This window comes from Budorcas taxicolor, chromosome 7, assembly GCF_023091745.1.
Source record: "Budorcas taxicolor isolate Tak-1 chromosome 7, Takin1.1, whole genome shotgun sequence".
In the NCBI taxonomy this organism is placed as follows: Eukaryota; Metazoa; Chordata; class Mammalia; order Artiodactyla; family Bovidae; genus Budorcas; species Budorcas taxicolor.
In genome coordinates, this window is record NC_068916.1 from 43,439,203 (window position 1) to 43,465,737 (window position 26,535).

The following is a 26,535-nucleotide window of genomic DNA, read 5'->3' on the forward strand; positions in this document are numbered from 1 at the left end:
GGGCAAAAACTGTATTCTGTGTTTTGGGTATGCCTGAACAACCCATGTTAGGAGTTACATTCAAGAAAGTGTGCACATACCCGTTTTTGATTCACTGTTCGCCCTGGGGTGGGAAGAAGGAAGTGAATGGAGAGGAGGGAAAAGCAAGCTGTCAAGTTCATCTCTTTAAAAAGATCTGAAGCAAAAGTTACAAAAATGCTAAAATGTGTTGGTTTCAGTGACAGGTACATGGCTGCTTGTTTTATCTTGGGTAAGTGTCTGTGTTTTTATTTTTATTTATTTATTTATTTTGCTGCATGGGGATCTTAGTTCCCCAACTAGGGATTGAACCCCTGCTCCCTGCAATGGAGGGGTGGTGTCTTAACAATTGGGCTGCCAGGGAAGTCCATAAAAGTACATTATTTTAAACGATTTATGTCTGCCTTCCTTCATTTGACCACATCCTGTGCATTTCATTCACGCCCTTGTGGTTTATTTATCCAGTCAACAATGGACGGACATGTGAAGTGAAGTGAAAGTTGCTCAGTCATGTCTGACTCTTCGTGACCCCATGGGGTATACAGTCCATGGAATTCTTCAGGCCAGAATACTGGAGTGGGTAGTCTTTCCCTTCGCCAGAGGATCTTCCCAACCCAGGGATTGAGCCCACGTCTCCCACATTGCAGGCGAATTCTTCACCAGCTGAGCCAGCAGGGACGCCCGGACACACGTGTTGTTTCCAATTTTCTGATCTTCTAATAGTGGGGTGTGTACATTAGGGCATGTCTATCTGTTTTCCCACTTGGGCCATGCCCCTCCCACTCCTGCCAAGTGTTACAGGTTTCTTCTGACCTGAAAAACTTCGCAAAGTCCCAGGGGAAGGACAGAACACCTCCCTGATGCTACCTGAGCTCACTGCTTTCCCCTCTGCTGAGCCTCTGTTTCTCACCTGCAAATGGGGACTGATAAGTTACCCTCCTCCAGTGGAACTGATGATGCCAACGTGCTTAGCAAATTGTTAAGTGACCTAAGTGAGGTGTATTATAAATGTTTTATGTTATACTGTTGGCCTGACACCTGGTTCCTTCATTCCTCACAGTTCATTTGATTTTATGGTGAATCAGTTATATTGTTAGGCTGCCAAGAGGCTGAGAAAGTGAGTAAAAAGTCACTAGGCAGCAGGAACCACCATCTGACAACAGCGTACAGGTCAGTTTTTATTATATCAGGGTCTGTGGATTGCTCCACCTCCCTTGTTGACGCAGTGGGCAGATTATTCTTTGTTGGGGGACTCTCCTGCCCATTGTAGGGTATTTAGCAGCATCCCAAGCCTCCACCCACTAGGTGCCAGTAGCACCCACAGCCAGTGGTAACCAAAACTATCTCCAGACATGGCTCAGTGTCCCCAGAGGAGGCTGAATCACCCTGGATGAAACCCACCCCTGTCGACAAACGAGGGCGGGACCATCCTTGGCACATGGCAGGGGCTCAATGTGTTTTCATAATCTTTGGATCTACAGCCAACTGTTGGGTTTGATTCCAGTTTTTCCCGAGTGACCTTGGGCCGGTGATTCAGCCTCTCTGACCGTCGGTATCTTCTTCTGGGGAAGCTGGAGCAGCTGAGGCGTGGGAGCTGAACGTAGGGCCCTCGCCTCCTGCGGTCCAGCGGCGTGAGAGCGTGGCCTCCACCCGGAGCTAACTCCACCGGAGTCCGCCGGCCCCCACTCGAGATTGAACAAGGAAGCCGCAGCCGCGCCCGCGCCCCGCAGTGCCTAGTCCGGAGCTCCCGGTCGCGCGCGCGCCCCGCGCCGCCGCGCATGCACACACGCTCTCAGCACGCGCACGCACGCGGCTTGGCCCGCGCGCCCCCTCCGCGGGGCGGGGTCGGAGCCGGCTCACGGGACTCCACTTCCCAGTGTGCCCCGCGGGGACGCTCGCAGCCGCTGAGGAAGAAGGCCGAAGCGCGGCGGCCGAACGTCGGCGGCGCGGGTGTCCCGCCGCACGCACGCACGCACGCACACGGGCGCACCCCTGGCCCCGCCCCCGGAGGCCCCGTGCGGGAGCGCGCTCGGGCGTGCGCAGGGCGGCGGCGCGGGCGCGGGGGCGCGCGGTGACCGTTGGCGCTGAGGGGAGGAGGCAGCGCGGCCGCCGCCGTTGCGCAGATCCGGGCCGCGGCTGTGGGGAGGGCGCCGGGGCCAGTGACCTTCCGGAGGCGGGAGCGAGCCAGGGGGCCCGGACTCCGAGCGCCGCCACCGCCGCCATGAACAACTCGGGCGCCGACGAGATCGGGTGAGGACGCGCCGGCCCGCGCCGCCGCCTCGGCCGGCCCCCGCCCAGACCGGCCCGGCCCGTCAAGGTCACGCCGCGGGGCCGCGCCGAGCCGGCGGCCGGGGGTCCGGGGGCGCGACGGGCCGGGGTCCCCTGGGGTTCCGGGCCCCCCGCTGCCTCGTGGCCTGGGACCCCGAGCGGGAACCGGGGGTCTAGGGAGTCCTGTGGGTCTGGTCTCCCCGCCGCCTCGTGGTCGGAGACCCCGAGGTTCAACCGGAGAGAATCCGAGGAGTCTTGGAGGTCCAGGCGCCCTGCCGCTTCCTGACCAGGAACCCCGAACCTGACCTGGGGGTTCTTGGGGGTCCCCTCTGTTTCATGGTTGAGGGAGACCCCGCCGCCTGGCCAGAGTTTACCGTCGGGGCCCCTCGGTCGGAAACCTAGGAGGTCCGGGGCATGCTGTCTGCCCCCGCGCCTGTATTTCCCACTGGCGGGAGGCAGAAGTGTCCCCGCGCCCGTGTTTTTCCTCGGGGACCTCGAACAGGAACCTGGGGGGTCCAGGGCGCCCCCAGCCAGCCCGTGCGCGAACTTGGCGGCTCAGCGCACGTGGCGGCCTGGTCCCGGGGGGTTCCAGTGCTGCCGCCGCCCAGCTTTTCCCACCCGGGACTCACAGCGGCGGCCCCTCCACCATCCACTCCACTACCAAGTGAGGGTTTGCAAACCGAGGGCCCGAGGGCCAAGGTCATGGGGGCCGGTCCCCGGTCTGCTTGCCGCGCACCCTGAAGTGTCCACCATCTCGGCGCCTCCGCGCCACCTGATGGGTGTCTGCAACTGTTGTTTTCATGTTGCTCGAGCCCCTTCCTGCTCAGCCCCCATCTAAGCCCCATGGGTGTGTTTGAGATAGAGACCTGGAAACTTGGTCGGTGGACTGACGGTGGTGATTCTGAGGTCTTTCTTCTCCTTGGTGTAGCTATTAGCGAGAGGAGGTTTGTTATAGCTAAGTTTTCCCTTTTAATTATACCCTTGCCTAATGCTAAACGAGCGGGAGAGCAGGGAAGCGCTCCCAGAGGAACCAGAAAATCCATTTCTGCCCTAGTCTAGGGGTTTGGTCTAGTTTTCTTTGCAGAGACTGGTTCCTACAGCATCAGCATAATTTTATAGTTAAATCCTTTTTGCGAAGATGGCAAAACAGCCTGGGCTGGGTTTCCCTGGCCTTGTGTACATTGCTGAGTGCCCTTCGCTTTGAACAGATGCAGTGTTTACAAAACGTTTGATTTGGTGAGTAAGTCATTGTTTGCTGCTGGATGGCTGGTTAGGCTCCGGCAGCAGGTTACACCAGAAGACAGAAAATGTGTTTGTGGGTTCCCGGATCCAGAGTCCCCATGGCTCTTAGAGCACCAGAAAGAAGGCACTTAGCTTCTAGCCTGGTCTGTTTGGGAGAGAGGTGCAGGCCCTGGCAGTCTGAGCTGTGTGTAGGGTAAATGAAAAGTTTCAGCACTTCCGATGGGAAACTAGCCTGTGGGCAGAATGAAAGTTGTAGCCCAAAGGGCCGGACTTGAGGGGGGCCAGCAGTCTCCCTCAGCCAAATGGATCTTTTCCTGACTTCCTTAGGCCTGGAGGGAAGGGAGCCTCCAGGTCTAGGAGGCCTGCCTCTTATTCTTGAGGAGGTAGGCTGGGCTCCCTGGCAGTTCCCCTGTACAGCTTGTACCAGCGCATGGGCGAGGGCGGAGCCAGGATCCCCACTGCTTCTGGAAGGTCCCACCCTCTGTACCGTAGACCCACCCCAGACCCATGGGCAACCTGGAGAGGCCGCAGAGTTGGTAGCAGGATGGGATCAGGGACCTGCCTGGCTGTGTTCCCTGCCCTGGCACCCCAGCGAATCCAGCCAGGCCACCTGACTTCTAAAGCTGTAGATCTTGGGTGTCCTGGGAACTGGTCATTGCTGCCCCACAGCACTGCTGTTTCTGTTTTCTGGGGGAGCCTTGTTTCTGGCGGCTATGGGGAATGCAGGTCCACCTTAACTTCCTTGTTCTGGTGGCTGTTCCAGTGCAGTACTTGTGACCCCGCTGGCTCCCTGACCATGGGCCCCCTTGTTTGTTGGGGAGACTGCAGTTGCCCACTCAGGGTGGTTGCCATATGGTGCTCAGAGGAAGCAATCGCCTGTGTCGTGTGGATATGATGGTCTGACTGGTCACTGGTGGCACCCACTGTTCTCTCTGACTGCCTTCACTGTGGTGTCCAGTCAGCCTCTCTGAGTGGCTCTTGAGGAGAGTTTGACAGGCCATGGGGCGGCTCCCCTCCTGGATGGGGATCCACATCCTCAGGAAGTGTGTGATGCTTGGATGCCACCCCACTGGGGAACTGCGCTTCTGCACTGGAGTCTCTGAAGGCAGACCTTCCCTGCATCTGGATGTGATGGGCTGGGCTTTCAGCATCCTGGTTGTCACAATGGCCCGGTGGCCAGAGTGGAACCAGGGCAGGTCTCAGGGCAGAGGGCCAGGGGGAGTGGCCACTGTTACACATGGCCTCGCAGGAAGCCGTCGGTGTAGTAGCCTGGTCTCTGCCATGGCCTTGGAGAGTCAACTTGAAGGAGGGTCTCCTGACTGAGGTTCCTGGAGCTGACAGGTTGTGGAGGCAAAGAGGAGTGAGTGGAGCTTTCATCTGGCAGACGTGGTTCTGCTGGCGGCCCACGGGCTGGTGAGGAAGGACACCGGTGTGTCCGAAGAGAGTGTTCTACGGGGACCTGTGGGGGGAGCAGCACTCGGTGTGGGTCTCTGGGAGAGAGACCTGGGCAGGTTGGGGGGCGGGTAGTGAAAGGCTGGAGGTGGGTGGGGGTGGAGGCCATGTGGGGCTTGGGTGACTTAGCTCCAAGGGGTCTGAAGGTGAGCCGACAGGTCCGTGGGCCAGCTCTCTGTGGAGTGGTTGGTGTGGAGCTCTGGCTGGGTCACAGGGTGTGGACCTGGAGTGTGCCAGGCCAGCTTGCCAAGGCCTAAGGGAGTGAGCACCCGTGGCGGGAGTCGTCCTTTGGTGGGAAGGAGGTGTCTCATGTTCTGGACCTGTCCTGGGCATTGCGGGGTGGAACAGGATCCCTGGTCTGGTGCCCCCGGCGGGTAGGACTGTCCTGTTGAGGTCTCCTGTTTGAAAGAGAGTGTTTTTTGAGGCCCGGTTCCCACCCAGTGTGTCCAGGCTGCCTGCTCCTGGGGGCTAGGACATGGGTCCAGGGCTGCTTGGACACCTGCACGATTGGCCGTGAGGGTTGGGGGCAGTTCCACATGACCCGTATCTGGTTCCAGACAATGTGGCAGAGCCTCCTTGGTGGAGCAGACTGAGGCTTAGGAGGGTCAAGGGACCTGGTCAAGGTCATTCTTGGCATGGCTGAGCTAGAGTGGGGAGCCCGCACTCCTGGTGAGCTGGCCTGCTGTGCCTTCCCTGATGCTCCTGCAGTGCTTCCTCTTGAGGGGTGGTGCTGTGGCCAGGTTTCGGTGAGAGGTCACTGTCGGTGGGGGGCGGCGCTCTGGCTGGCGAGAACACACTGGTCCTGTCTCGGGGCACTCAGTGAAGGCCAGGCTAGGGTCTCGCGTGTGCAGCCCCCAGAGTCCATGAGAGGTGATCTCTTCTGCAGGTGAAGGAAAGCCCAGACTGTGGGAAGAGACCCCCGCCTCACCCCTTGTTTTCGGGGATATAGTCTGTCACAGAGGGCTCAAAGTGGGATGGCTCCCTGGCTGCAGGAAGGCGTGAACACGGGCTGTAGAGGAAGAGAGGGCCTGCCAGTTCACATGATGGACCCGGCCTCAGCCCCCTGCCCTCCGGCTGGTGGTGCCTGCCGTCCAGCGGGTGGCTCCTGCTGTAGGCAACCCAGTTGAGGAAGCCCCCGAAGGCTGACTTTCCGGCATAAATGGCACATGGTTGCCCTCAGGAGCCATCCAGGACTAGGTTTCAGATCAGCAGGCAGAAGACGGGGCATGCTGCCCAGAGCCTGCCACCCAGTCACCCCTCTGCTGTTGGGGTACAGGCCCAGGAGCCTGTGCTTATCACAGACCACCTGTCTCCGGTCCCAGGGGTGGAGGAGTGGGGTGCAGGGTCTGTGGGGGCCCCTAACTTCAGCTGCAGCTGAGGGATGAATGACATTGTTCAGAGTAGGGCAGGGTTGGAGAGGGAGCCACACAGGGTTAGCTGGTCCTTTCACCTGCTGAGTTGCATATAAACGCTCAACAAGGCCTCAGGTCACCTGGTGCCAAGCAAGTCTGGGCTGGAGGGTGGGCACAGGCCAGTTCCCATGTAGGTGTGTCCGGCTCATCTTGCCCAGGGCCCCTGAGACCACCACGGGTCAGTGAGATCTCCCAGGACATCCTGTCTGCAGACGGGGAGCAAGAGGAGAGAAAATAGATGAAGCCCCAACACAATGCTGGGCCTGGGGCTCTGTAGTTCTTCCCCAACATTGTGCCCTGTGTCAGCCAGACCCTATCGCTTCCTCAGTTTTCACCTCCTAGTATCTGTATCTTAGGGCCGGTAGAGCAGTGACAGGAACAGGAGTGCAGTCCCCCGCCCTCCTCACGTGGGTCATCGTGCCTTTGCGGACGTGCCACTGTGTCCTGTTTCCCAAACACAGCGAGGTGATAGCATCAGAAAGCCCCACGTCCATGTCAGCTCCCTGGCCAACTCGGAGTGCGAGTTCCGGTGGGTGTTGTCAGCTGCATAGAGGACGGCCTTTCTCGTCTTTTTCCACTAATGTCTGATTTTGAAATTTAAACACGGGCTGGAGCGTGGACTGGTCAGACCAGTTCCACTCTCTGCAGCGGGTGGGGGTGGGCGGGGGTTGGGTGGCTCGGAGGGACACCACTTAGGCCTTCCCATCTTGGTCAGATGCAAGCTAAGCAGGCAGGTATTCCTCTCAGTTGGGGTTTGTCCTGGGTATTCTGAGAATGCTCAAGATTTTTTTCCTCTCCAAGCTACTTTTCCACAGCAAACCCATTTGTGCCTGTGCCAAAGGCCTGAACAGAGAGGCGGTCCACATTGGCCTGGGCCAGATCAAGTCCTGTCATTTGCCCGCCTTGGTGTCAGTCACTGGGGGAGAGGGGCACAGATGGGATTACGCTCCCCAGGGTCTTAGGGAGCAGGAGGAGCCTGCCTGATCTCGCAGGGGTGTGTAGGGGGCGGACGGAATGGTCAGGAGGCTGGGTGTGAGCCCCCTGGCCTCCATCCAGGAACATGCCCTGAATGTGTATGGGGGTGAGGGGCTGCCACCCCAAGTGGGGTGGGAAAATGGTTTCTTCTACCCTGAGCCTCTCTCGCCCAGGGAGAGAGCTGCAGTGGGAGGGACCCCTGAGCACAGCTGAGGCCACTGCCTAGGTGGGTCTGTCCCTGTGCCCCAGCTGCCGGTTCTGGGGCCTTAGTGCAGCCAGCCTCAGGGGGCTGTTTTGTCTCCAGGCTGTGCAAGGGGGGATTGGCTGTGGACTGGATAGCGCCCAGGTGCCATTCTTAGAGTGCCAGTTTCACTCCTTTTTCTGAGGCAACACGCGGGATAGAGAGTGCCCTGCCTTCCTTACTGGTCACACCTGCCCCAGTTGGAGCCCACAGCACGGGGCATCTCTCCTTTCAGCCAGCCCAAGTGTGGCAGGCACTGACTGGTGGGCTTCTGGGTTCTGGACCCGACCTGAGGTGTGTAGACACCAGGCACAGAGGCTCTGGGAACGGTGGCTCCAGGGAGGCCACCAGTACTTTTCCTCTCACATAGTAGGGCTCTGGCTCGAAAGTATAGCCTAAGCCACTCAGCTAAGTCCAAGCTCCAGGGGCCTCCCCAGAGATTGGTGGTGCTTACTCATGCCCATGTGCTGGGTACCCTTGCTTTGTCCTAAAGCCCCACCACTGCTGCTCCTTGAGTTTGCCATGTGGGGTCTCAGATGTGGACCTTGAAGTCTTTGGTGTTTGCAGAGCAGTGGGAAGGGGCTGCATGATCCCACTCCCGCGCTGGCAGGGTTGGGGGTGGCAGTCTGTCTTACTGTGGTTGAGGTCAACATTTGTGTGCGGCTCTGGACATTGTGACTCATACACCCGCCATTTGGGCAGATCCCGGTGGCATTTTTCATGCTGTGCCATGGCCGTGCCCCCGGGTGACCACCCTAGGGTGAGCCCGATGGGCAGCACTGCAGGCAGATCCCTCTGTGGTTGTTGGCCATGCCATGCAGCTTGTGGGGTCTTGGTGCCCTGACCAGGGGTTGAACCCAGGCCTTGGCAGTGAGAGTGTGGAGTCCTAACCACTGGGCTGCTAGGAACATCCTGGGCAGAACCCTCCTGACCCTGAATGTTTTCTTGTTGAATTGCAGGAAGCTCTTCGTGGGCGGTCTTGACTGGAGCACCACCCAAGGTAAGTGCAGATGGGCTGTGGGCATGTGACCTTGTCTTCAAGTTGTGAGAATTAGCTTTTCAATTCTTGACCTACTGTCTGGGTTGCCGGGGGGCACTCGATTGGGAGTAGACTGGGGCAGCGCTTTGGAACTTGATCTTGTGCTGATGCTTCTGGCCAGGGAGGGTGGAGACCGGCTTTGAAGGCAGAGGCTGGAGACGGAGCCAGCAGAGTTAGGCGTTTGTGGTGGTCGCTGTGTTCAGCCTCCGGCCTTGCAGGTGTCCCTCCTTTGGCAGCTCATTCTCCTTCCCGGGGAGACGTGATGCATATTCCTTTCCCTGGCACCCATCCTTCTGCCTCTCCCTATCCGCCGTCCCCACGTCAGCAGGTCAGCCAGCGTAAAGGTTGCTGGCTGAACACTCTCCAGGTCAGGCTGCCAGGGTAGTAGCCTGTGACCTGCCTGACGCCTGGCTGTGTGTGTTCTGACCTCTGAGCAGAGACGCTGCGCAGCTACTTTTCCCAGTATGGAGAGGTCGTGGACTGCGTGATCATGAAAGACAAGACGACCAACCAGTCTCGAGGCTTTGGCTTTGTCAAATTCAAAGATCCAAACTGCGTGGGCACGGTGCTGGCCAGCAGACCACACACCCTCGATGGCCGAAACGTGAGTGCCTGGCCCTGAGGAGGCACCTGCTGGCCTTCCTGCTTGGTGCCTCTGCACCTCAGCGCTGTGTGGGTGCCGAGGATGGCTTTCCCCTGGGTTGGGTTACAAGAGTTATGACTCCGGAAAAAAAAAGTTACAGCTCCGAGCTTAGACTGGACGCTGGGCCAGGATGTGGCCCGGTTGACCCGATGGGCCTGTACCCCTGACCCTACCACCGACACCTCCTCTTGTTGGGAGACGAGCCTCCTGTTCACAGCTGATCCTTTGAAACTTCCGACAGATTGACCCAAAGCCATGCACGCCTCGGGGGATGCAGCCGGAGAGGACTCGGCCGAAGGAAGGCTGGGTAAGGGGCGGGGGTTCCCTCCTGCATGCTTCCCTGGGGCCCTTGCTCAGTCAGACTGAGCGACAGCAGGCCTTCCCGTGTGGTGCTGAGCAGCCAAGTTCCTGAGCACTTGGATTGATTCAGTGCCGGGAGCTTTTCATCTTGTAGCCAAGAAGTATCTTATTAATCTACCTTAGAAACGATAGCTCTTGGCTGTTTGTTGTCAGGAACCTCGTGTTCATCCACTCTGACCGCTCGCGCTGCCCCACTCAGCACTCTGCTGGCTGCTCCCCTCCAGGGCTGAGGCCTGTCTATTTTCGCACCTCGAAGACCCTGTGAGCCTCCTTTGCCCGCCAGGGCCTGGCCAGCTGTCACCAGAGTGTTCTGTTCTCAAGGAGAGCCCTACCAGACATGGTGGACTGGTGCTGTTGAGGGCTGGGACCTGGGAACCTTCATTTCTGGCAGGATTCCCAGCTGTGATGGTAGACCGGGCCTCAGACCAGGTGTGTATGTTTCTGAGTCTAGGAAACATCAAACACAGAAACAGTGGTGTAGTGAACACCTGGGTAGAAACACTGCCCAGGTCCTTCAGTAGTCTGCACAGCCGCGCCTCTGTGTGCTCTGTGGGTACTGCGTCCAGGACGCCCGAGGGGACCAAAATCCGTGGGCGCTCAAGTCCCTTCTGTGAAATGGCTATGATGGCACACGTCCTCTATGTATCTCAAATCAATTCTAGTTGACTGCGGTGCCTGATACAGTGTAAATAGCTGGCTGGCATGTGGCAAATTCAAGGTTTGCTTTTGAAACTTTGGACTTCTTTTTCTCCGTGTTTTTGATCCGTGGTTGGTCGAATCCAACTTTGGACTTCTTTTTCTCCAAGTGTTTTTGATCCGTGGTTGGTCAAATCCCAGATGCAGAGCCTGTGGCTGTGGAGGTCTGTGTGTGTGTGTGTGTGTGTGTGTGCGCATGCGTGCGTGTGTGCGCGTGCCCACCTCTGCTCGTGTCCCTGCCACCAGCACCCCCAACAACATAGTCTGAGTTCCCGGCTGCGGTGCCTGGGGGAGGCAGCTTCAGGGGTTGTCTGCAGAGGGTGGGATTTGGCCCTGAAGGTGAAGAAGGTGGCGACTGTCAGTCTTAGGAACTTCCCACCACCCTTTGGTTACCAGTGGGGTTGATGCAGGCCCCACTCCTCATTCTCCGAGCGGAGAGAATGAGTCTCTCATGCCCCAGAGACACTCTGTTTGGGGCACTTGGGCCCCTGGCCCCTGTTGGCCTGTGAGGCACTCCTGGACTCCCTGGTCCCCTACGGTGTCTGGTCTGCCTTCAGGGACTGTGCCTTGAATAGCAGGGTGTGTTTGGAGGGTTCCCCACGTGGACTAACCATTTTCTCTTTGTTGAAATAGCAGAAAGGACCCAGGAGCGATAACAGTAAATCAAATAAGATATTTGTCGGAGGAATTCCTCACAATTGTGGTGAGACAGAGCTCAGGGAATACTTCAAGAAATTTGGAGTGGTGAGTCCTTGCCCTGCCCACAGCCACGATCGGGGTGGGAGTGGCAGAGCCCTGTGTCCTGGGGAGTCAAGACAGCTCAAAGCACCCCACATGGCCAGTCACCCACAGGGGAGTGCTTGCTGCAGACGGGGCTGGCTCCCCTCCTGGGAGGCCCTCGGCTGGTTGTAACTCTGCAGTCGAGAGCACTTGACCGCATCTGGAGAAGTGCTGGACGTGGCTGGGTCCCATTCCCTGCCCACACACACACACACCCCCCAGGACAGGGTGTGAGGGGATTGTTTTCCAGAAGAGGCTAAAATCTTTCAGAACTTCATGGGGGCTTATACAGGAACTGAATTCTAATAAGGCAGACAGGAGGCAGGCAGGGCCTTGGTGTCAGGGGTCGGGGAGGGAGGCTATCCCTTGTCCTAAGCAGAAGCACATGGTCACCTCCAGCTTCCACCGAGCACATGTTCTCTGGCTGCAGTGTGCTTGTCTAAGGGGCGCCTATGCGTGCCCAGGGCCTGCCAAGGAGCTCATGCTGCAGTGCACGATGCGGGAGCATGGGGAGGATGCGGGCCCAGCCAGGCCAGCGGCATCGACCCTGAGTGGGAGGTCCTGGCACATGGAGCCCTGGGCCCCTGGTGACCCACCACTGGTCCTGCCCCGCCTATGAGCACTCCTCAGCCTGCTCGCGGCCCTGAGGGTCTCACACCCCAGGAAGTGGGCCTTTTGCCTTGGAACCTCCTGGCTGTGGGCAGACATGCTGCCTGCCGACCTGGGCCCTCAGACTCCTGTCTCTGTTACAGGTCACGGAAGTGGTCATGATCTACGATGCGGAAAAGCAGAGGCCTCGAGGTAAAAGAGATCGAGCTTGTCCTTGTCCTTCCCCTCAGATGGCAAACTATTTCACACTTAGGTGGTGGTTGTAGCGAGCCTGGCCTCAGCACAGGGTGACTCGAGGCTAGCGTAGTCCTTCCCGCGCAGCCCTGGCCTGTCTGCTTCCAAAGGTCAGGCGGTACAGGCTTGGGGTTCTTTCATTTTTGTTTTGTTTTTTAAGCTCATTCTTTGGAAGTTTTTCCAACTTGACATGTATTTCAGCATGGTTTCTGTTTTTAAGCGTGTCCTGAAAGATGAATGGTTTTGTTAAATGGTGAACTTCCTCAATTATGACCATCTCCTGTTTGAAGTTCACTCAGTGAAGGCGGGGGTTTCATTTCATGTTGTCAGGCTAGGTCTCCCCCAGCTCGGCTTGAACGTGGAGTTACTTTGGTGCGTCCCATGCTTTTTTCTTGTTTTCCTGTTCTTTTTCCTGAAGTCTATGGGACTGAAGTCTGTGAGGCGCGAAGCTGCCCCAGCTGCCCACACCTGCACGGCCACATTGGTTTGCAAGGCTGGGACACTGGGCACCCAATTTGCGAGCCGTTTTTTGTTTTTTGTTTTTTCCTTTTTTTTTTTTTTTTGGCTGCTGCTATTTGTCCGCGCCTCTGTGTTTTGGTTCCTGAACCGCTTTTGGACCGGCCTCGTGAGCCTAGTTCGTCCAGCCCGCGGCCCCTGCCCAGCCCCTGGAGGCACTGCACCAGCCGCGCGCCCGCAGCATGCGCCCGCCATGCTGGAGAATAGTTTGCCATTTGAACCTCCCCCTCCTCTTCCTCCATGGTTAAGTAACGTACTTTCACCTCATGTTGATTAAGCTGTTAAGTCTTAGTCTTAACTTTACATAGACGTACTTGCTTAGTGATGCACTTAAGTGTTTTCATAGAAAAGTACAGTAATGTTAAGTAAGTTGTTTCTCCTTTTCTCTCTGTGAATTATTTGTGATTAACGATATCTCTTTAGATTTCTCTTCTCCAGGTGCTAAATTATATCACACAGGTACAGGCCAGTCCCGCAGTCAGAGGAGGGAGCGGGCTTTGCTCCAGTGGGGTGTAAACGAAGTTTCAGTGTGTTTCTGTTCCGCTTCCTCAGCGGTGATGTCGCCTCTTGACAGACAGACGCATCCCTAGAGGGCCCGCCCCGGGGCTCCCTCCCCACGACTCACCGCCTCTTGCACTCTAAGGACCGCGAGCCCTGTGGCTTCAGACCCTCCTGCACTTGGAGAAAACGTTCACTTTCTCACATGCCGCTCATCACCCATGTTGTGCTCCACCACTTGCCTCCGATCTTGGGGCATCTTGGGACATGGGGTCCTGAGGCTGCTCTTAGATCCCCTGCAGGGCTGCCTGCCGTCCTTGGCCTGGGCCCTGGGGTGCGCCGGGCTGCCTGGGCGGGGTCTGGGCAGGAGGGCACTCCAGGCTTGACCCGCGGATCCGGGTTCCGTGTGGGTCCTGCCATCCTCAGCCGTGGGCCTTGGCGAGTCCCCGTGGGTCCCTCAGTGCTAGGTGGGCGGAGGGTGGGCACCACACCAGGAGCAGCAGTTGGTTAGCAGGTGCCCAGATAGCATGTCCCCAGTTTCTCTTCCTGAGCCTTCCATGCAGCCCCTGCTTCCCCCTCCCTCCCTGTCCCACGGTCCATCTGAGCACCCGGGCCCCTCCCAGGGCTTGGTCCTTGTGCCCCCGGCCCTGCCTCTGCCCCCTCACACTGCTCCTCCACTGCCCACATCCCCATTGCCTGGCCTGTCTTCTCTGGTCTGTTTATTGTTTCTTCTCATGCGGTGTGCGGGCTCAGGCTATGTGCGTGTGTCATGCTTGGACACACGTATGTGCTAGAGAGCTGGCCCCACCCCACAAGGCTGGCGCCCACACTTCTGAGCTAAGCTGCTTTTTTTTTCCCGTCTTTGTCCTCTTCTCACCTCGGTTCTGCCAGGAGTCTTTCCCCGCGGTCCCTGTGACCGTGGCCCCACATCCCTCTTCGTTCAGCTTGAGAGGCCGGGATCCCAGGGCTGCCCCATCCTGTATCCACATCCCTGGAAGCTCTGTGCCCCGCCCTTCCCCTGCACCCTCGTCCGTTCTCTGCACCCCTCTTCTGACTCTCCTCTGCCCTTCCCTGGCCTGTCCTTTGTTCTGCAGGGTTTTCCGGCAGTGGCTGCCATGAGTGGTCTTAGGGCTCAGCGCAGTTGGGCCCCCGGGGACGAACAGCAGCCTGAGGGCTGGACACGCAGGCTAGCCAGGCGGCCCGCCCACCAGACCAGCAAACTTCGTTTATACTGCACTCTCTTGTGTTTGGGAAACACTAAATTGTCTTTCCCGTTAAAATTGTCCTTTTGACGACATGGTGCCTCTTGCTCTTGCTGCTGACAGCAGTGTTTGAGCTGCTGGAACCCCTTGTGGCCTGTATCTCTGTGTATTTAGTCCATAGATACGTACAGACATAGACACTGTGTGCATACGTATGGTACTTGGGCAGGACTCCTCGGGCTTACCCAACAGTGTTGGGCAAGCTTGGCGAGGCTCTCACTGTGGTAGAGACGTGCCTCCGTTAACGCTAGAGCAGTGTACGGCTGCTGTCAGCACTAGCTGCCGAGCGATTGCCAGCCGAGGGGGAGGACCCTGGGTTTCAGAAAAGCACAAGTGCACCCATGACACATTTGGGGCTGCCTGCCCGCTGGGCCCTTACCACCCCACTGTCCAGACGGCGGCTAAGACACGCCCAGGGGTCCCAAGGTCGTCTTTGATTTATAACTGGCCGCAGCGTCTGGGCTGAGATCAGCTCCTGCCCCGCAGCCTCACACACCGGCTTCGCTGAAACCCTTGGTCGATCCCTCGGCCCGTCCCTAATACTGTTCATCATCCTGTTTTGTGTCACAACACCCTGCTACCTTGATTCACTCTTCGTCGTTGGCTAGGTTTTGGATTTATTACTTTCGAGGACGAACAATCAGTGGACCAGGCTGTCAACATGCATTTTCACGACATCATGGGCAAAAAAGTGTGTAGTTGTAGTTTTATTTTACCTTAAGACCAAACCAAGTCTTAGGCAACCTAGGGATTTCACTGGAGAGGAGATCCCTTGGCAGGAGAAGGGCCGGGCAAGTGGTCCTGGGACCCCTCCTGTGGGTCGGACCTGATTCAGGTGCCCCTGGCTCTAGAGCCCCTGGGGATGGCCGGGAGGGTGGGCGGGCTGCGTCCAGTGAAGTCACGGGTTGCCTCAGGCTTGGTTTCAGTGACCTCTCCTTCAGATGTGTGTCCCCTCCCTGACTGTCCCATGCCGGCCTGGAACGTGCCAGGCCGCGAACCTTTGAGAACTGGTTCCGTGTAAAACTGACGGCAACGTAAACATCCTGAAGGATTGGTTTCCAAATTGGGTCACTTACTGTGAACTCGGTCCGACCACATGCTCCTGGTAGTTCTTAACTCCATGCAGTCAAGTGACCTCTGGTTGTTTCATCTTCATACTGTGTTGCTGCCTCGGAGGGAAATTCAGAAAGTGGCCTGATCCCTCCTCGCCCTGTCTCCCAGGCCCCTGGCTCCTTGTTCCTGAGGCAAGCCCAGAACCCCTGCCAGAGCCCCAGCCACCCCATCAGCTGAGACACGGAGGGAACATGGCCCAGGGTGGCCCCTCTGTCCCTCAAATCACAGATGGGCAGCTGGGTCAGCTCCACCTGAGCCTGCTGTGCAGGAGACACAGGCTCTCATCAGTGGCTAGTTTAGGGTTGGCATGCAGGTCTCCGAGATGCGTGCTGTCATGAACACAGGTTCCGAGGTGCCTGTGTACCCTGCTCAGGGTCCTATGATGGCTACAGCTGGGGGAGCAGTGAGGGCCTCCTCAGGGTGGGGTATGCTCCCAGGGACAGAGTCCAGCCTCAGCCCTGTCTCAAAGGGCAGGGGCCCACTTGTAATTAAAACCTGAGTACAGGCCAGGAAGAGCAGATTTTTTTTTTTTTTTTTTTTAAATCACGGGCTGCTTTGCTTTGTAAGCAGGAACCATATTCCCGTAAGGAAAGTGTGTGAAGACTCATTAATTTGAGTTCTTTGAAACGTCCTGCTGCCACACCGCCTGGAGCTAGCAGAGGTTTTGTTCCCCTCTGTGGAGCGTCCTTGGGGCATCGGAAGGTGGGGTCTTTGTGCCTCTGCACCCTCATTGTCCTCTCACAGAACGGGGTTTAGGCCAAGTTGACGGGGTTCTGAATACACAATGTTTGCCAGGCTCCGAGACCCCAAGGACAACTCCAGTGAATTCATTGTCTCTTTCTCATTAAAATTTATCCTACAAGCAAGAGCAACTTGGGATTCTTGAGTGCTGATGCAGCCCTGGAGTTGGGGGTCTGCTTTCAGTCAGCCCAGACTGAAAAGGCTGTGTGAGGGGGCCATGCAGCCTGGCGGGGCGGGCACCTGGTCCTCCGCCCGCCCTCCGCGTGCAGTGGTTCCTGGCACCTCCGAAAGGGAAGGCTCCTGGGCTGCTGACCTAACACAGTATGAAGATTGCTTACTGATTCAAATGTCCATTTTATTGCATGTTTGTTTACTTTTTTGTTAGATGTAATGTAAGATTCTCTTATCACATCCATCCCCTCTGACATTATTTTGAGTTAATTGAGATTCTTTAAGCGTTAGCCTGGGGAAGGTAAGTCTTTTATCTTCCATTAGACATTTAAAATACAAAACCTAAGTAAACCAACTGTGTTTCTCAGGTATGAGCTGGAAGCGCAGGCAGGTGGGGGCTCTGAAGAGGGCCTGACCGCCGGAGCGGCCAGGAAAAGGGCTGCGCTTGGGGGAAGGAGCCTGGCCTCTGTGTCCCTGGGTCTACACTGTCCCTTAACTTGACCCAAAGACCCCCTTGTCATACACAGAACTCTGCAGACTCTTGGTCCTCAGCCCAGTCTGCAGTGGGTGGGGCCTCACATGTTTTATAGTTGGATCTGTTGTACCTGAGAAACATTTTTTTAGACAAAAAATTAAAAATTTTTAAGAAAAAAGTTACTAGTCTAAATAAGGTTTATAGTTAAGTATTTAGTTTTAAGTCATAATAAGATGCTAAGTGTAGTCGTAAGTTACTTGAGGGTGTGTCTGAAGGGAAGGGGGCTTGAGACCCCCGGTGTCTCCCTAAATCAGAACTTGGTTTGTCCAGGTGGAAGTTAAACGGGCCGAACCTCGGGACAGCAAGAGCCAAGCGCCAGGACAGCCAGGTGCCAGCCAGTGGGGCAGTCGGGTCGTGCCCAATGCCGCCAACGGCTGGGCAGGCCAGCCCCCGCCTACGTGGCAGCAGGGATACGGCCCACAAGGTAAGGGTGCTGCTTGCCCACCATCCCCAGGAGCTTCCTGCAGCTCTGGCACCTGGGTGGGCCATGTGGGATACGGGAGCCAGAACTGTGGAGTGTTGTCGCCCGGGGCCAAGTGGGTCTGTCCCCTCTGCCACCCCCAGGTGCCAGGGGTGCTGGGGTGGTACCTCCAGGGGAGGTCAGGGGTCATGCCCAGCAGCCAGCTTTGCCCCCAGGGCGAGATCTGAGTCTGGAGTGGACGTGGGCAGGTCAGGCTGTCTTCAGAGCTTCACTTGGATGCTCCTTAGAGGAGCAGGGAGGAAACATGAGCCCTGCCTTGTGGGTCCTTTGGGTCTGTTCCAGCTCCCCTGGCTTTGCGCTTGCCATGTAGCAGGGGTGGAGCTTTTAGAGACCACTTGGGATGGCCAGGAGCCTCCATGGCCTTTAAAACCTAGAGAAGGGCGTCCAAGGAAGGATACCAGTACCCTGAGCTGTAGAGCTGTTTCTACCTGGCTCTAAGTTTTACCCGGTCTCTTCAGAGCTGGCTTTAAAAGTGTTTTTTATTGCAAAATGAGCCACAGCTATAGGAAACCGGTTAGTGAGACCGGATGCTCTCACACTCATCACAGGGAAAGAACCAGCACTTAGCCGGAGGACACCCCGGGTCCCCGCTCTCCTGGCTGACAGCCTCCCTACTGGGTGTCCCTGGAGCTGCGCTGACATCTTTCCCCTGCACCTGAGATGTGTCAGGAAGCTGGGTCCCCTGGGGATGCAGGGTCTCCCAATCCATACCTGGTGCTCATGTGGCACACCCCACCCCCCATGTCTCCTTGCAGGAATGTGGGTGCCGGCAGGACAGGCGATTGGTAAGTCCCTGCTGGAAGAAAGCCTAGAAGAGCAGGATCTGAGAGGGGTGGGGCAGGGCAGGCGGGAAAGGGGCTTCTCCGCCTCACCTGTATGCTGTGTTCCAGGTGGCTATGGACCGCCCCCTGCAGGAAGAGGAGCCCCCCCGCCGCCCCCACCCTTCACCTCCTACATTGTGTCTACCCCTCCTGGAGGCTTCCCGCCTCCCCAGGGCTTCCCCCAGGGCTACGGCGCACCCCCACAGTTCAGTAAGTGCCTTGGGCCCCTGGGGGTGGGCCTGGGGCATGTCAGCACAGAGAGCCGGCTCCGCACACCTCAGGTGAGGGCCGGACTCACCTTGTCCACTCGGCTGGATTCTCTGTCCCCAGCAGCCTGTGTCCACCAAAAGAGGAGTGCCCCCCCTTGACCCCATTGGGCCGGCAGGTGGGGGTGCCAGGGCATGTCGTTCAGCCGGCAGGAGGAGTCCTCCCCCTTCCAAATCTCTCCAGCCCTGTGCTGCGTGCTGAGTGGGCCATCTGTGACCAGGGACCCAGGACACTGCAGTTTTGTAGCCTTGCCATGCCATGCGAGCCACCCGACAACCAAGTCAGGCTGCCAGTCCCGGTCCAGGCCTAGATCACTGTCATTTCTAATAGGAAAGAGCAGGTCTTTCTTCATGGACGCCCACACTTCCCCTCCTCCTGGGACCCTGGGCTTGGAACGCAGCCCCACCTCACTCTGCCAGGCTGCAGGCTGGACTGCTGGGGTGGATGCATGTGGTCCTGGCGGCTGAAGAGCGTGAGCACCGCGTCTGTGTCTGTCTCCTGCCTGTCCACAGGTTTCGGCTACGGACCTCCACCTCCCCCACCAGATCAGTTTGCCCCTCCAGGGGTTCCCCCACCACCGGCCACTCCCGGAGCCGCACCTCTGGCCTTCCCGCCACCTCCATCTCAGGCCGCCCCAGACATGAGCAAACCACCGACCGCCCAGCCCGATTTCCCATACAGCCAATATGGTGAGTGCCTTGCTCCCCATCCACCTGGGGGTTGGGTGCCACAGGACTGTGGGACTGCTTGCAGGGCCCAGGCTTGAGCAGGCCTGAGGTGGGCTCTTGGCCAGGGTGCTGGTGTGGAGGAGCATTCACGGCTCGGCACCTGTGTCCGGGGCCTGTGGGTGTGGGGGCCCCAGCGGGCCTGCGCTGTGTGTGTCTGGGTCTGCCATACGCAGGGTGGGCTTGTGGGCCATGCGGCATCAGTAGGCATCCAGCTTCACCAAGGTGTGCTCACCAAGTAGGTGCTGGAGACCAGGGTCTGCGGCCCATGAGAGCAGCTCGAGTCGGGGCGGGGCATGGGGCTCTCTTGTGCTGAACAGATGCCCCCCAGCACCCCCACATCTCAGGCTCTTGTGCCCTTGGGGCCTTGCCCAGCTGTGATCATGTGGCTTCTCACCTCACCCAGAGCAGGACACCGCGGTGGTGGGTGCAGTGTTGCTGACCCCTAGAGGGGATGTACGAGCGACTGAGCAAGCATGTGCCCCCCCCATCCCCTGCTCCTCTGCCAAGGCCGCCCGGGGCAGTTACCCTGGTCTCATCTCTCGCCAGGCCTGGGCACCTCTTCTCCAGAGCCGCCAGGCTTCGGCCCACACTTTGTTTACACTCTTTTGGTCAGGCTGAGCAGTGATGTGGCCTAGGTAGGTGGTGCCTCCTCCTCCATGGTCCCCACTGCCTGTGCCCGGGCCACAGACGGCACCTCCTCTGCTGTTCTGGGCGGGGGTGGACTCGGTGGTGCCCTCGGGGACGGGCCCTTGCCAGGGTGAGGACCTCAACTGGCCACCACCCCACTGGCCCTGGAGCTCTGCCCTCACGGTTGGCACCACCAACCCAGGGGGCCTCGTGGGGCAGGTTGGCCCTACTCAAAGGAGGGGCAGCACTGTTGGGCTCCAAGCTCTGCAGCTCAGCCTGATCTGTAATGTGTCCTCAAATCCTGGAATCTGCCATGTCCACCCTGAGTTCCACTGGAGAGCAAACTTTGTAGGAGCCTGTGGTCCCCCAGGTCTGGCCAGATGTCTGTTTCCAAGCTTGAAGGCCTTGCCAGCCGCGAGGGTGCGCCGCAGGCCCCCAGCCCCAAGACAGGGCAGTAAGTGCGGGAACGGGTCTCAGAGCTGCTCTCCTTTCTGTGAAGATGGCTGCCCGGGTCCCAGTGGGGCTCCGGGGGGGGGTCCCTCCACCCACTGGGTCCAGGCCCCACCCCAACTCACCGGGCTCTTCCCCGCAGGTTACGGACAGGACTTGGCCAGCTTTGGACAGGGCTTCTCAGACCCCAGCCAGCAGCCCCCCTCCTACGGGGGCCCCTCAGTGCCTGGCTCGGGGGGTCCCCCCGCTGGCGGAAGTGGCTTTGGACGCGGTCAGAACCACAACGTACAAGGATTCCATCCCTACCGACGCTAGCCGCGGCCCCTCCTTGCAGACGGCAGGCGGCTGAGACCAGGATTCAAACTTGTGAACTCGTGACAATCACAAACTTGGTGGAAATACCGACTCGACCGTGGGGGGAGGGGGGGAGGCTTTTGGCGGTGGCTGTGGGTACCTGGACTGAGGTTTTTAAATATATTTCTTTCTCTAACCCATCAGCACAATAAAAAAAAAGTCACTGGTTCAACAACAGGGTTTAAAAAAAATTCTTCAGCTTTAATTCAAAACTTCAGGTTTCTTTTTCTTCCTTTTTTTTTTTTTTTGAAATTATTTTCCTGAGCCTTTATTTTACCGTATATTGTAAACTTTTATGTTAAAGAAAAAAATATACATTTACAAATTGTGAGATTTTTAAGAGAAATTTTCTACGATGTATACTCGCTTATTTTTTAATTTAAAACAGGGTTTCCGTCGGCACTGGTGGAGGTAAGGGGCGTTTTTAGTCCCTTGCTCCTGGCTTTGAGGGTTGGGACTTGTTGGTCCAGAAACTCTGGGAGCATAAAGAAGAAATCTACTGAGTGTGTTTTGTTTTTTGTTTTCTTCTCTGCTTTTGTCGACTGGCGTGCCTGGCCATATCTGCAGGTGCGTTGTGGGGCCGCGCCTGCCTGTGTCCACCCGCCATCCAGAACCAGGGGGCCAGGCTGGCCCATCTCCCGTGCTTGGGGCTTCAGGGCGTCCGCGCTGACCAGTTTGAATAAAGAAAGTGCGTTTGGACTAGAAACCCACGTTGTGTCCGTCTTTCCCTCTGCTGGGAGTAGCCCCTTCCCGTGTGGGGATCTGGGCCCTCAGCAGGTATGGGGGTCTTGGGGTCTTGAGCCTGGGGTTGGGGGCCTGCTCAGAGCTGCAGACCCCCTGTGAGGGCCTTGGGCACTGGGGTCCATTGCCCACTTACTGGGTGCTGAGAAAGAGGAGTTTAGACAGATCTGGGTGGGGCTTGCCAGGCCCCTTGCACCCCTACAGAAGTGACATCTGGACTGTGGCTTCGAGAATGCTGCTTACCTTTCCAGGCGTTGGCTGTGGGCAGGGGTGGTGGGACTCCCAGTGAGGGCTGGTGGGTACAGCTCATTGATCTGAAGGTCGTGGTGATGGGCCAGGAACCTGGGGGCAGGGAGGTGGGGTGGGACGAGCTCCCACCTGCAGAGTTCCTCCTGCCATGTGAAAGGATGGGGCTGTCACTTCACTGTAAAAATCACAAGATTTTAGGGAAAAAGTGATTTGAAAATGTCCTGGATGGCTCCAGTGTGCTGGACTGGAGATAATGCAATGAACTCAAATGGCCAGAAAGCCCTGGCCCAACCAACAGACCAGCTCTGAGAGCCAGAGAGAAAGGCACCTTCTACCCTAGACCCAAAATGCCCCTCTTCCTGTCCCTTCTACATGTCACATCTCTTTTAGTCCTCAGACTACTGCTTTCTTTTGCATTAAATGAATATTTTCTAGTGTAATATTTTAATTCTTTCAATGACTTTTTTTCATTGTAGTTTTTGAGGTTTTTAGAGTACCATATGCACCTGTTTGGTTGCTTTTTATTGTGACAAAATTTTAAGATTGGTCATTTTTAACCATTTCTAAGTATACACAGCTCGGTGGCATTAAGCACACAGTCATGTTGTGCAGCCATCCCCACCATAATCTCTAGAACTTCCTCATCTTCCCAAACAAATCTCACTCACCCTCCAGCCCCAGCCCCGCACGATCTACTTTCTGTCTATGGGTCTGAGTCCTCTAAGGACCTCTTCTGAGTGAAGTTGTACAGTATTTGTCCTGTGTTTAGGTTCTCACACTGTTTCTTCCAGGTCCATCCACATTGCAGCAGGTGTCAAAATGTCCTTCCTTTTCAAGGCTGGATAATATTTCACTGTGTGAACAAACCACATTGTTTATCCATCATCCATGGATGGGCACTAGTTGTTCCATGTCTTGTCAATCATGCTGCTGTGAACAGGCATGTGCAAATCTGAGTCCCTGCTTTCAGTTTCTCGGGGTGTGCACCCAGGAGTGGAATTGCTGACATCATGGAACTACATACATCTTAGTGTACCAGAATCACCTTTGGATGGACACTGTTCCACTGAATATTGACAAAGTATGCCTGGGGTGTTGTGGTTCATCGGGTCACAAAGAGTCAGACACAACTGAGTGACTGAACTGAACCCCTATATAGTTCTTGTCTCTTGTCCTGTTCTTGGTATTGTTATATTACCCCTCTATCTGTTGCAAACCTAATACTGCAGTGTTACAGTTGTTACTTTACATAATTCTGTTAAAGGCTTGCAGGTCCTTATCAGGGATGCCATTTCTAACCATCTGTGCAGAGCCAGTGTCCCACCCTTTTGGCTCAGATATCTGTATGACCTTGTCCCTTACAGGTCTGCCTCAACCATCCTCCCTATGGAGCCAGCCAGAACCCCAGACCGCGCCTTCTGCAAACAGGCACTCCGTAAACACTTTTTAACATGGGTTTTATTATAGAGGTTATGCAGCAACAATATGAGTTTTCAAAATGGGCAGTGACGAATCACACGTGCCCCAGTTGAAGAAGGGGCTCCCATACACTAAGCAGCCAGCTCCAGCCTGGGGGTTCCAGCAGTGGAGGGCAGCTGTTGTTCAGTCACTCAATCGTGCCCGACTCTGCAAACCCATAGACTGCAGCACGCCTGGCTTCCCTATCCTTCACTATCTTCTGAGTTTGTTTAAATTCGTGCCCATCGAGTCGGTGGTACTATCCAATCATCTCCTCCTCTGTTGCCCGCTTCTCCTGCCCGCAGTCTTTCCCAGGATCCTGATGCTTTTCCAAGGAGTGGGCTCTTCGCATCAGATAGCCAAAGTACTGGAGTTTCAGCTTCAGCATCAGTCCTTTCAGTGAATAATCAGGGTTGATTTCTTTAGCATTGAGTGGTTTGATCTCCTTGCTGTTCAAGGGACTCTCAAGAGTGTTCTTCAGCACCACAATTCGAAAGCATCAATTCTCTGGCGGTCAGCCTTCTTTATGGTCCAACTCGCACATCCGTACATGACTACGGGAAAAACCATAGCTGTGATTATACACATCTTTGTCTCTGCTTTCTAATTTGAGGTCCAGGTTTGTCATGGCGGCGGGGCTCTTTTATTCTTCGGAGACAGAATTCTGACCTCCGGACAGCAGACGGCGCGCGTCCTCTGTCGGGAAAGCGGAAGCGGAAGCGCTTGCGCACGCAGGCCGGGGGCGGGGCATTGAGACCCCGCGATAACTGCGCTGGCGCAGAACGAAAGATCCTTTCTCAAGAACCGGCAAGATGGTGAGTGTTACGTCCTCCTTGTATGTTCCGGGTTCATCCGGTGCCATCCGAGCTCTGGCCCATAGCGGAGGCCGAGGTCAAGCCGCGAGGCTGCGGGCCTCTCCCGCAGGCTTGTGGAACCGCCGGATATGGGGGTGTGGGGTGGGCTTGCTGGTTGTCAGGATGACTCGGGGCAGGGAAGGCCTGTGTCTGCCCGCTTGTCCCAGCCGAGCCTCCGTAGCCCGAAGCCGCGCGGGCCGCCCTGGATCGGGTACAAGGTGGTGCGCGTGCCCACGGGCTCCCATACCGGGAGCGCTGCGCGGTTTTCGGCGGGAGCCGGGGGCCCACTGACCTCACCGTGGGGACTGGGGATGGATCTCGGGGACCCGCTCACCCCCGGCCCGGCCCGCGCAGGCGGAAGTAGAACAAAAGAAGAAACGGACCTTCCGCAAGTTCACCTACCGCGGCGTAGACCTCGACCAGCTGCTGGACATGTCCTAGTAAGTGGTGGCGGGGCAGGGGGTTGGCGGCTGGAGGGGTCCCCAGGGTGGGTTGAGGGCTGCAGCCTGACCTGCGGCCGTGGACCGTGTGTAGGCGAGAGGGCGGGGCTGAGTGCGGATAAAAATGAGTCCTTGAGGATTGAACTGAACGGGTTTTCCACGAATCCCTTTTGGACGTTTTGGCGTCCACTCGGATACGTAAAGGCCACTCTAGCCCGCGAGCCTTACAAGATAGGGCAGCCGCGACTGGGATTTGGCACGTGGGCGGGAGTTTGGCGACCCTTGCTCTAAGGTTTGGCCGGAGCTGGAAACATCTAGGCAGGGGGGTGCGAAGTCCGGGCCCCGGATGGGAAGGGAGGCTCGTGACGCCTTTCTCCTAGAGCTGTGCGCGGTCTGGGGCGGAAGGGCCGGCTTCCTAGGGGGCACACCATAGGGTCCTCATCGGCCGGGGGCTTCTCAGGGTGGCCCCACTGCTGGGTTCTTGGGGCTAGCAGAGCAGAGCAGGATGCCCGCGAGTTTGCAACTCCCCGAGTCACCTGTTTTTCCGGCTCAGCTTACTCGTTTGTAGATAGCGGAGCGGGGATTCTCGAACTGGAGAGCTCCCTCGCGAACGTTCGGAGCGGGTGCTGTGGGCCCTGGCCGGGCGGGGAACGTTGCTCTCGGAGCTCCTGGTGAAGCAGTAGTGTTCCTGGTGGGCTGTGGGGCCGAGCCGGGCCTCAGACCGCCTACTCTGTGTCCTCACCCGCAGTGAGCAACTGATGCAGCTATACAGCGCGCGCCAGCGACGGCGGCTGAACCGCGGCCTGCGGAGGAAGCAGCACTCGTTGCTGAAGCGGCTGCGCAAGGCCAAGAAAGATGCGCCGCCCATGGAGAAGCCCGAGGTGGTGAAGACGCACCTGCGCGACATGATCATTCTGCCCGAGATGGTGGGCAGCATGGTTGGCGTCTACAATGGCAAGACCTTCAACCAGGTGGAAATCAAGGTGCGTGTGGGATGAGCTGGGCCTGGGGGTGGTGGGGCCCTGCCACCGTGCCTCCGCTGACTATCCCCCACCCTTCCTCTGCAGCCTGAGATGATTGGCCACTACCTAGGCGAGTTCTCCATCACCTACAAGCCCGTGAAGCACGGCCGGCCCGGTATCGGGGCCACCCATTCCTCCCGCTTCATCCCCCTCAAGTAACCTGCTGGCCAATAAAAGCAGAGATTTCTCTAGACCCGAGTGCGACCTGTGTTTACTTCCTGTGGGTGCTGTGACCCATCAAGGCTCCCAGGAATGGGGCTGGGCATGATCAAAAAATCTGGAGGCTAAGGTGAAAAACGGGCCAGAGCCAGGCATCATGTGACCTGGGCTTTCCTGCTGTAGACACATCCGGTCTCAGGGAGGTTGAGGCTAGGGATCAGGTGTACTGGGTTCTGTGACAAGTCCTGGGATGTCCAGGGGCCTGTGCTGCTTTCCCTATGCCCCAGCCACTCCTGGACTGAAGGCAGCATTTCCCCTTCTGAAGCCCCTCTTCCCAAGTTCCCCCAGTGGGCCCACCTGTGGACAGTGACCTGACCTCCCTCCCCCATGCTCCAGCTTCTCACACGTTGCGCATGGTTCCTCAGTGCCCTGGGCAATCAACCGTGCTGCCCACGTCTGTCCCTCTTCTTGGCTTCCCTTGCGCTCCTGATCAGCTTCTAAAGATCTTCCAAAGTAACTCCAGGGCCCAACCCTTGCATTGAGGCTTCCTGGGGTGTCGTGTGGGTGGGATCACCCCCATCTACGATGTTCCCTAAAGTGTTCCTGTCAGGTGTTACTTCCTTCACGATGGCAAAGATGGCAGGTGCATCAGTGAATAGAAAGGGTGGGTAACTGTCCAGGCAGCAGTGAAGTCCTAAGGGGTCTGTAACTGGCAGGATGGGGGAGAACGTGGACAGGATTGCCAGGTTGGAGCCAGAGCTGGTGGAAGGTGGACACAGCAGGGGTGTGTCCTGCAGATACTGAGGTGGCCTTGAGACATCCAGGTCTGCTTGGGTTTGGTATGTGAGCGATGGCTGGAGTCTGGGTGTGGAGATAGAGCACACAGATGCCTCCCTCTCCGCACAGTGGCCGCTGCTCTGAGCTCTTTGATCTCCATTTTAACAGAAGATCAATGAGCTTACTGTTGATATCTGGGGGTGGGGTTGGCCCAGCGTTGTGTGATCCTAGTTCCCCAACCAGGGATCTAACCTGCTCTCCCTGCAGTGGGAATGTGGACTCAACCACAGGACTGCTACGGA

The 26,535-nt window shown here is 57.3% G+C and overlaps 2 protein-coding genes across 3 annotated transcripts; both read left to right on the top strand.

The window, feature by feature from the left end:
* Nucleotides 1-2,103: 2,103 nt before the first annotated feature.
* DAZAP1 (DAZ associated protein 1) lies at nucleotides 2,104-21,230 on the top strand. Of its 2 annotated transcripts, none has more exons than XM_052642738.1 (12): nucleotides 2,104-2,268; nucleotides 8,568-8,608; nucleotides 9,085-9,251; nucleotides 9,532-9,597; nucleotides 10,980-11,090; nucleotides 11,879-11,927; nucleotides 14,854-14,936; nucleotides 17,076-17,229; nucleotides 18,042-18,071; nucleotides 18,177-18,317; nucleotides 18,887-19,063; nucleotides 20,322-21,230. In XM_052642738.1, exons 1-12 carry the CDS (start codon nucleotides 2,240-2,242, stop codon nucleotides 20,492-20,494), a joined length of 1,221 nt encoding a protein of 406 aa, XP_052498698.1. In that variant the 5' UTR covers nucleotides 2,104-2,239; the 3' UTR covers nucleotides 20,495-21,230. The 2 variants fall into 2 exon arrangements, with proteins under 2 accessions (XP_052498698.1, XP_052498699.1); XM_052642739.1 differs by having other exon boundaries at nucleotides 10,983-11,090.
* A 2,518-nt stretch (nucleotides 21,231-23,748) lies between these two features.
* Nucleotides 23,749-25,495, top strand: RPS15 (ribosomal protein S15). Its single transcript, XM_052643583.1, has 4 exons — nucleotides 23,749-23,796; nucleotides 24,190-24,275; nucleotides 25,024-25,258; nucleotides 25,343-25,495. Exons 1-4 carry the CDS (start codon nucleotides 23,794-23,796, stop codon nucleotides 25,454-25,456), a joined length of 438 nt encoding a protein of 145 aa, XP_052499543.1. The 5' UTR covers nucleotides 23,749-23,793; the 3' UTR covers nucleotides 25,457-25,495.
* The last annotated feature ends 1,040 nt before the right edge of the window (nucleotides 25,496-26,535 follow it).

What these genes read in the sequence shown, in the direction of transcription:
- DAZAP1 (XM_052642738.1), top strand. Translation starts at nt 2,240, where the DNA reads ATGAACAACTCGGGCGCCGACGAGATCGG. An exon ending in TGACTGGAGCACCACCCAAG is followed by an intron (nt 8,609 to 9,084) that starts GTAAGTGCAGAT and finishes ACCTCTGAGCAG; the next exon opens with AGACGCTGCGCAGCTACTTT. An exon ending in GCAGGGATACGGCCCACAAG is followed by an intron (nt 17,230 to 18,041) that starts GTAAGGGTGCTG and finishes GTCTCCTTGCAG; the next exon opens with GAATGTGGGTGCCGGCAGGA.
- RPS15 (XM_052643583.1), top strand. An exon ending in CAGCTGCTGGACATGTCCTA is followed by an intron (nt 24,276 to 25,023) that starts GTAAGTGGTGGC and finishes CCTCACCCGCAG; the next exon opens with TGAGCAACTGATGCAGCTAT. An exon ending in TCAACCAGGTGGAAATCAAG is followed by an intron (nt 25,259 to 25,342) that starts GTGCGTGTGGGA and finishes CTTCCTCTGCAG; the next exon opens with CCTGAGATGATTGGCCACTA.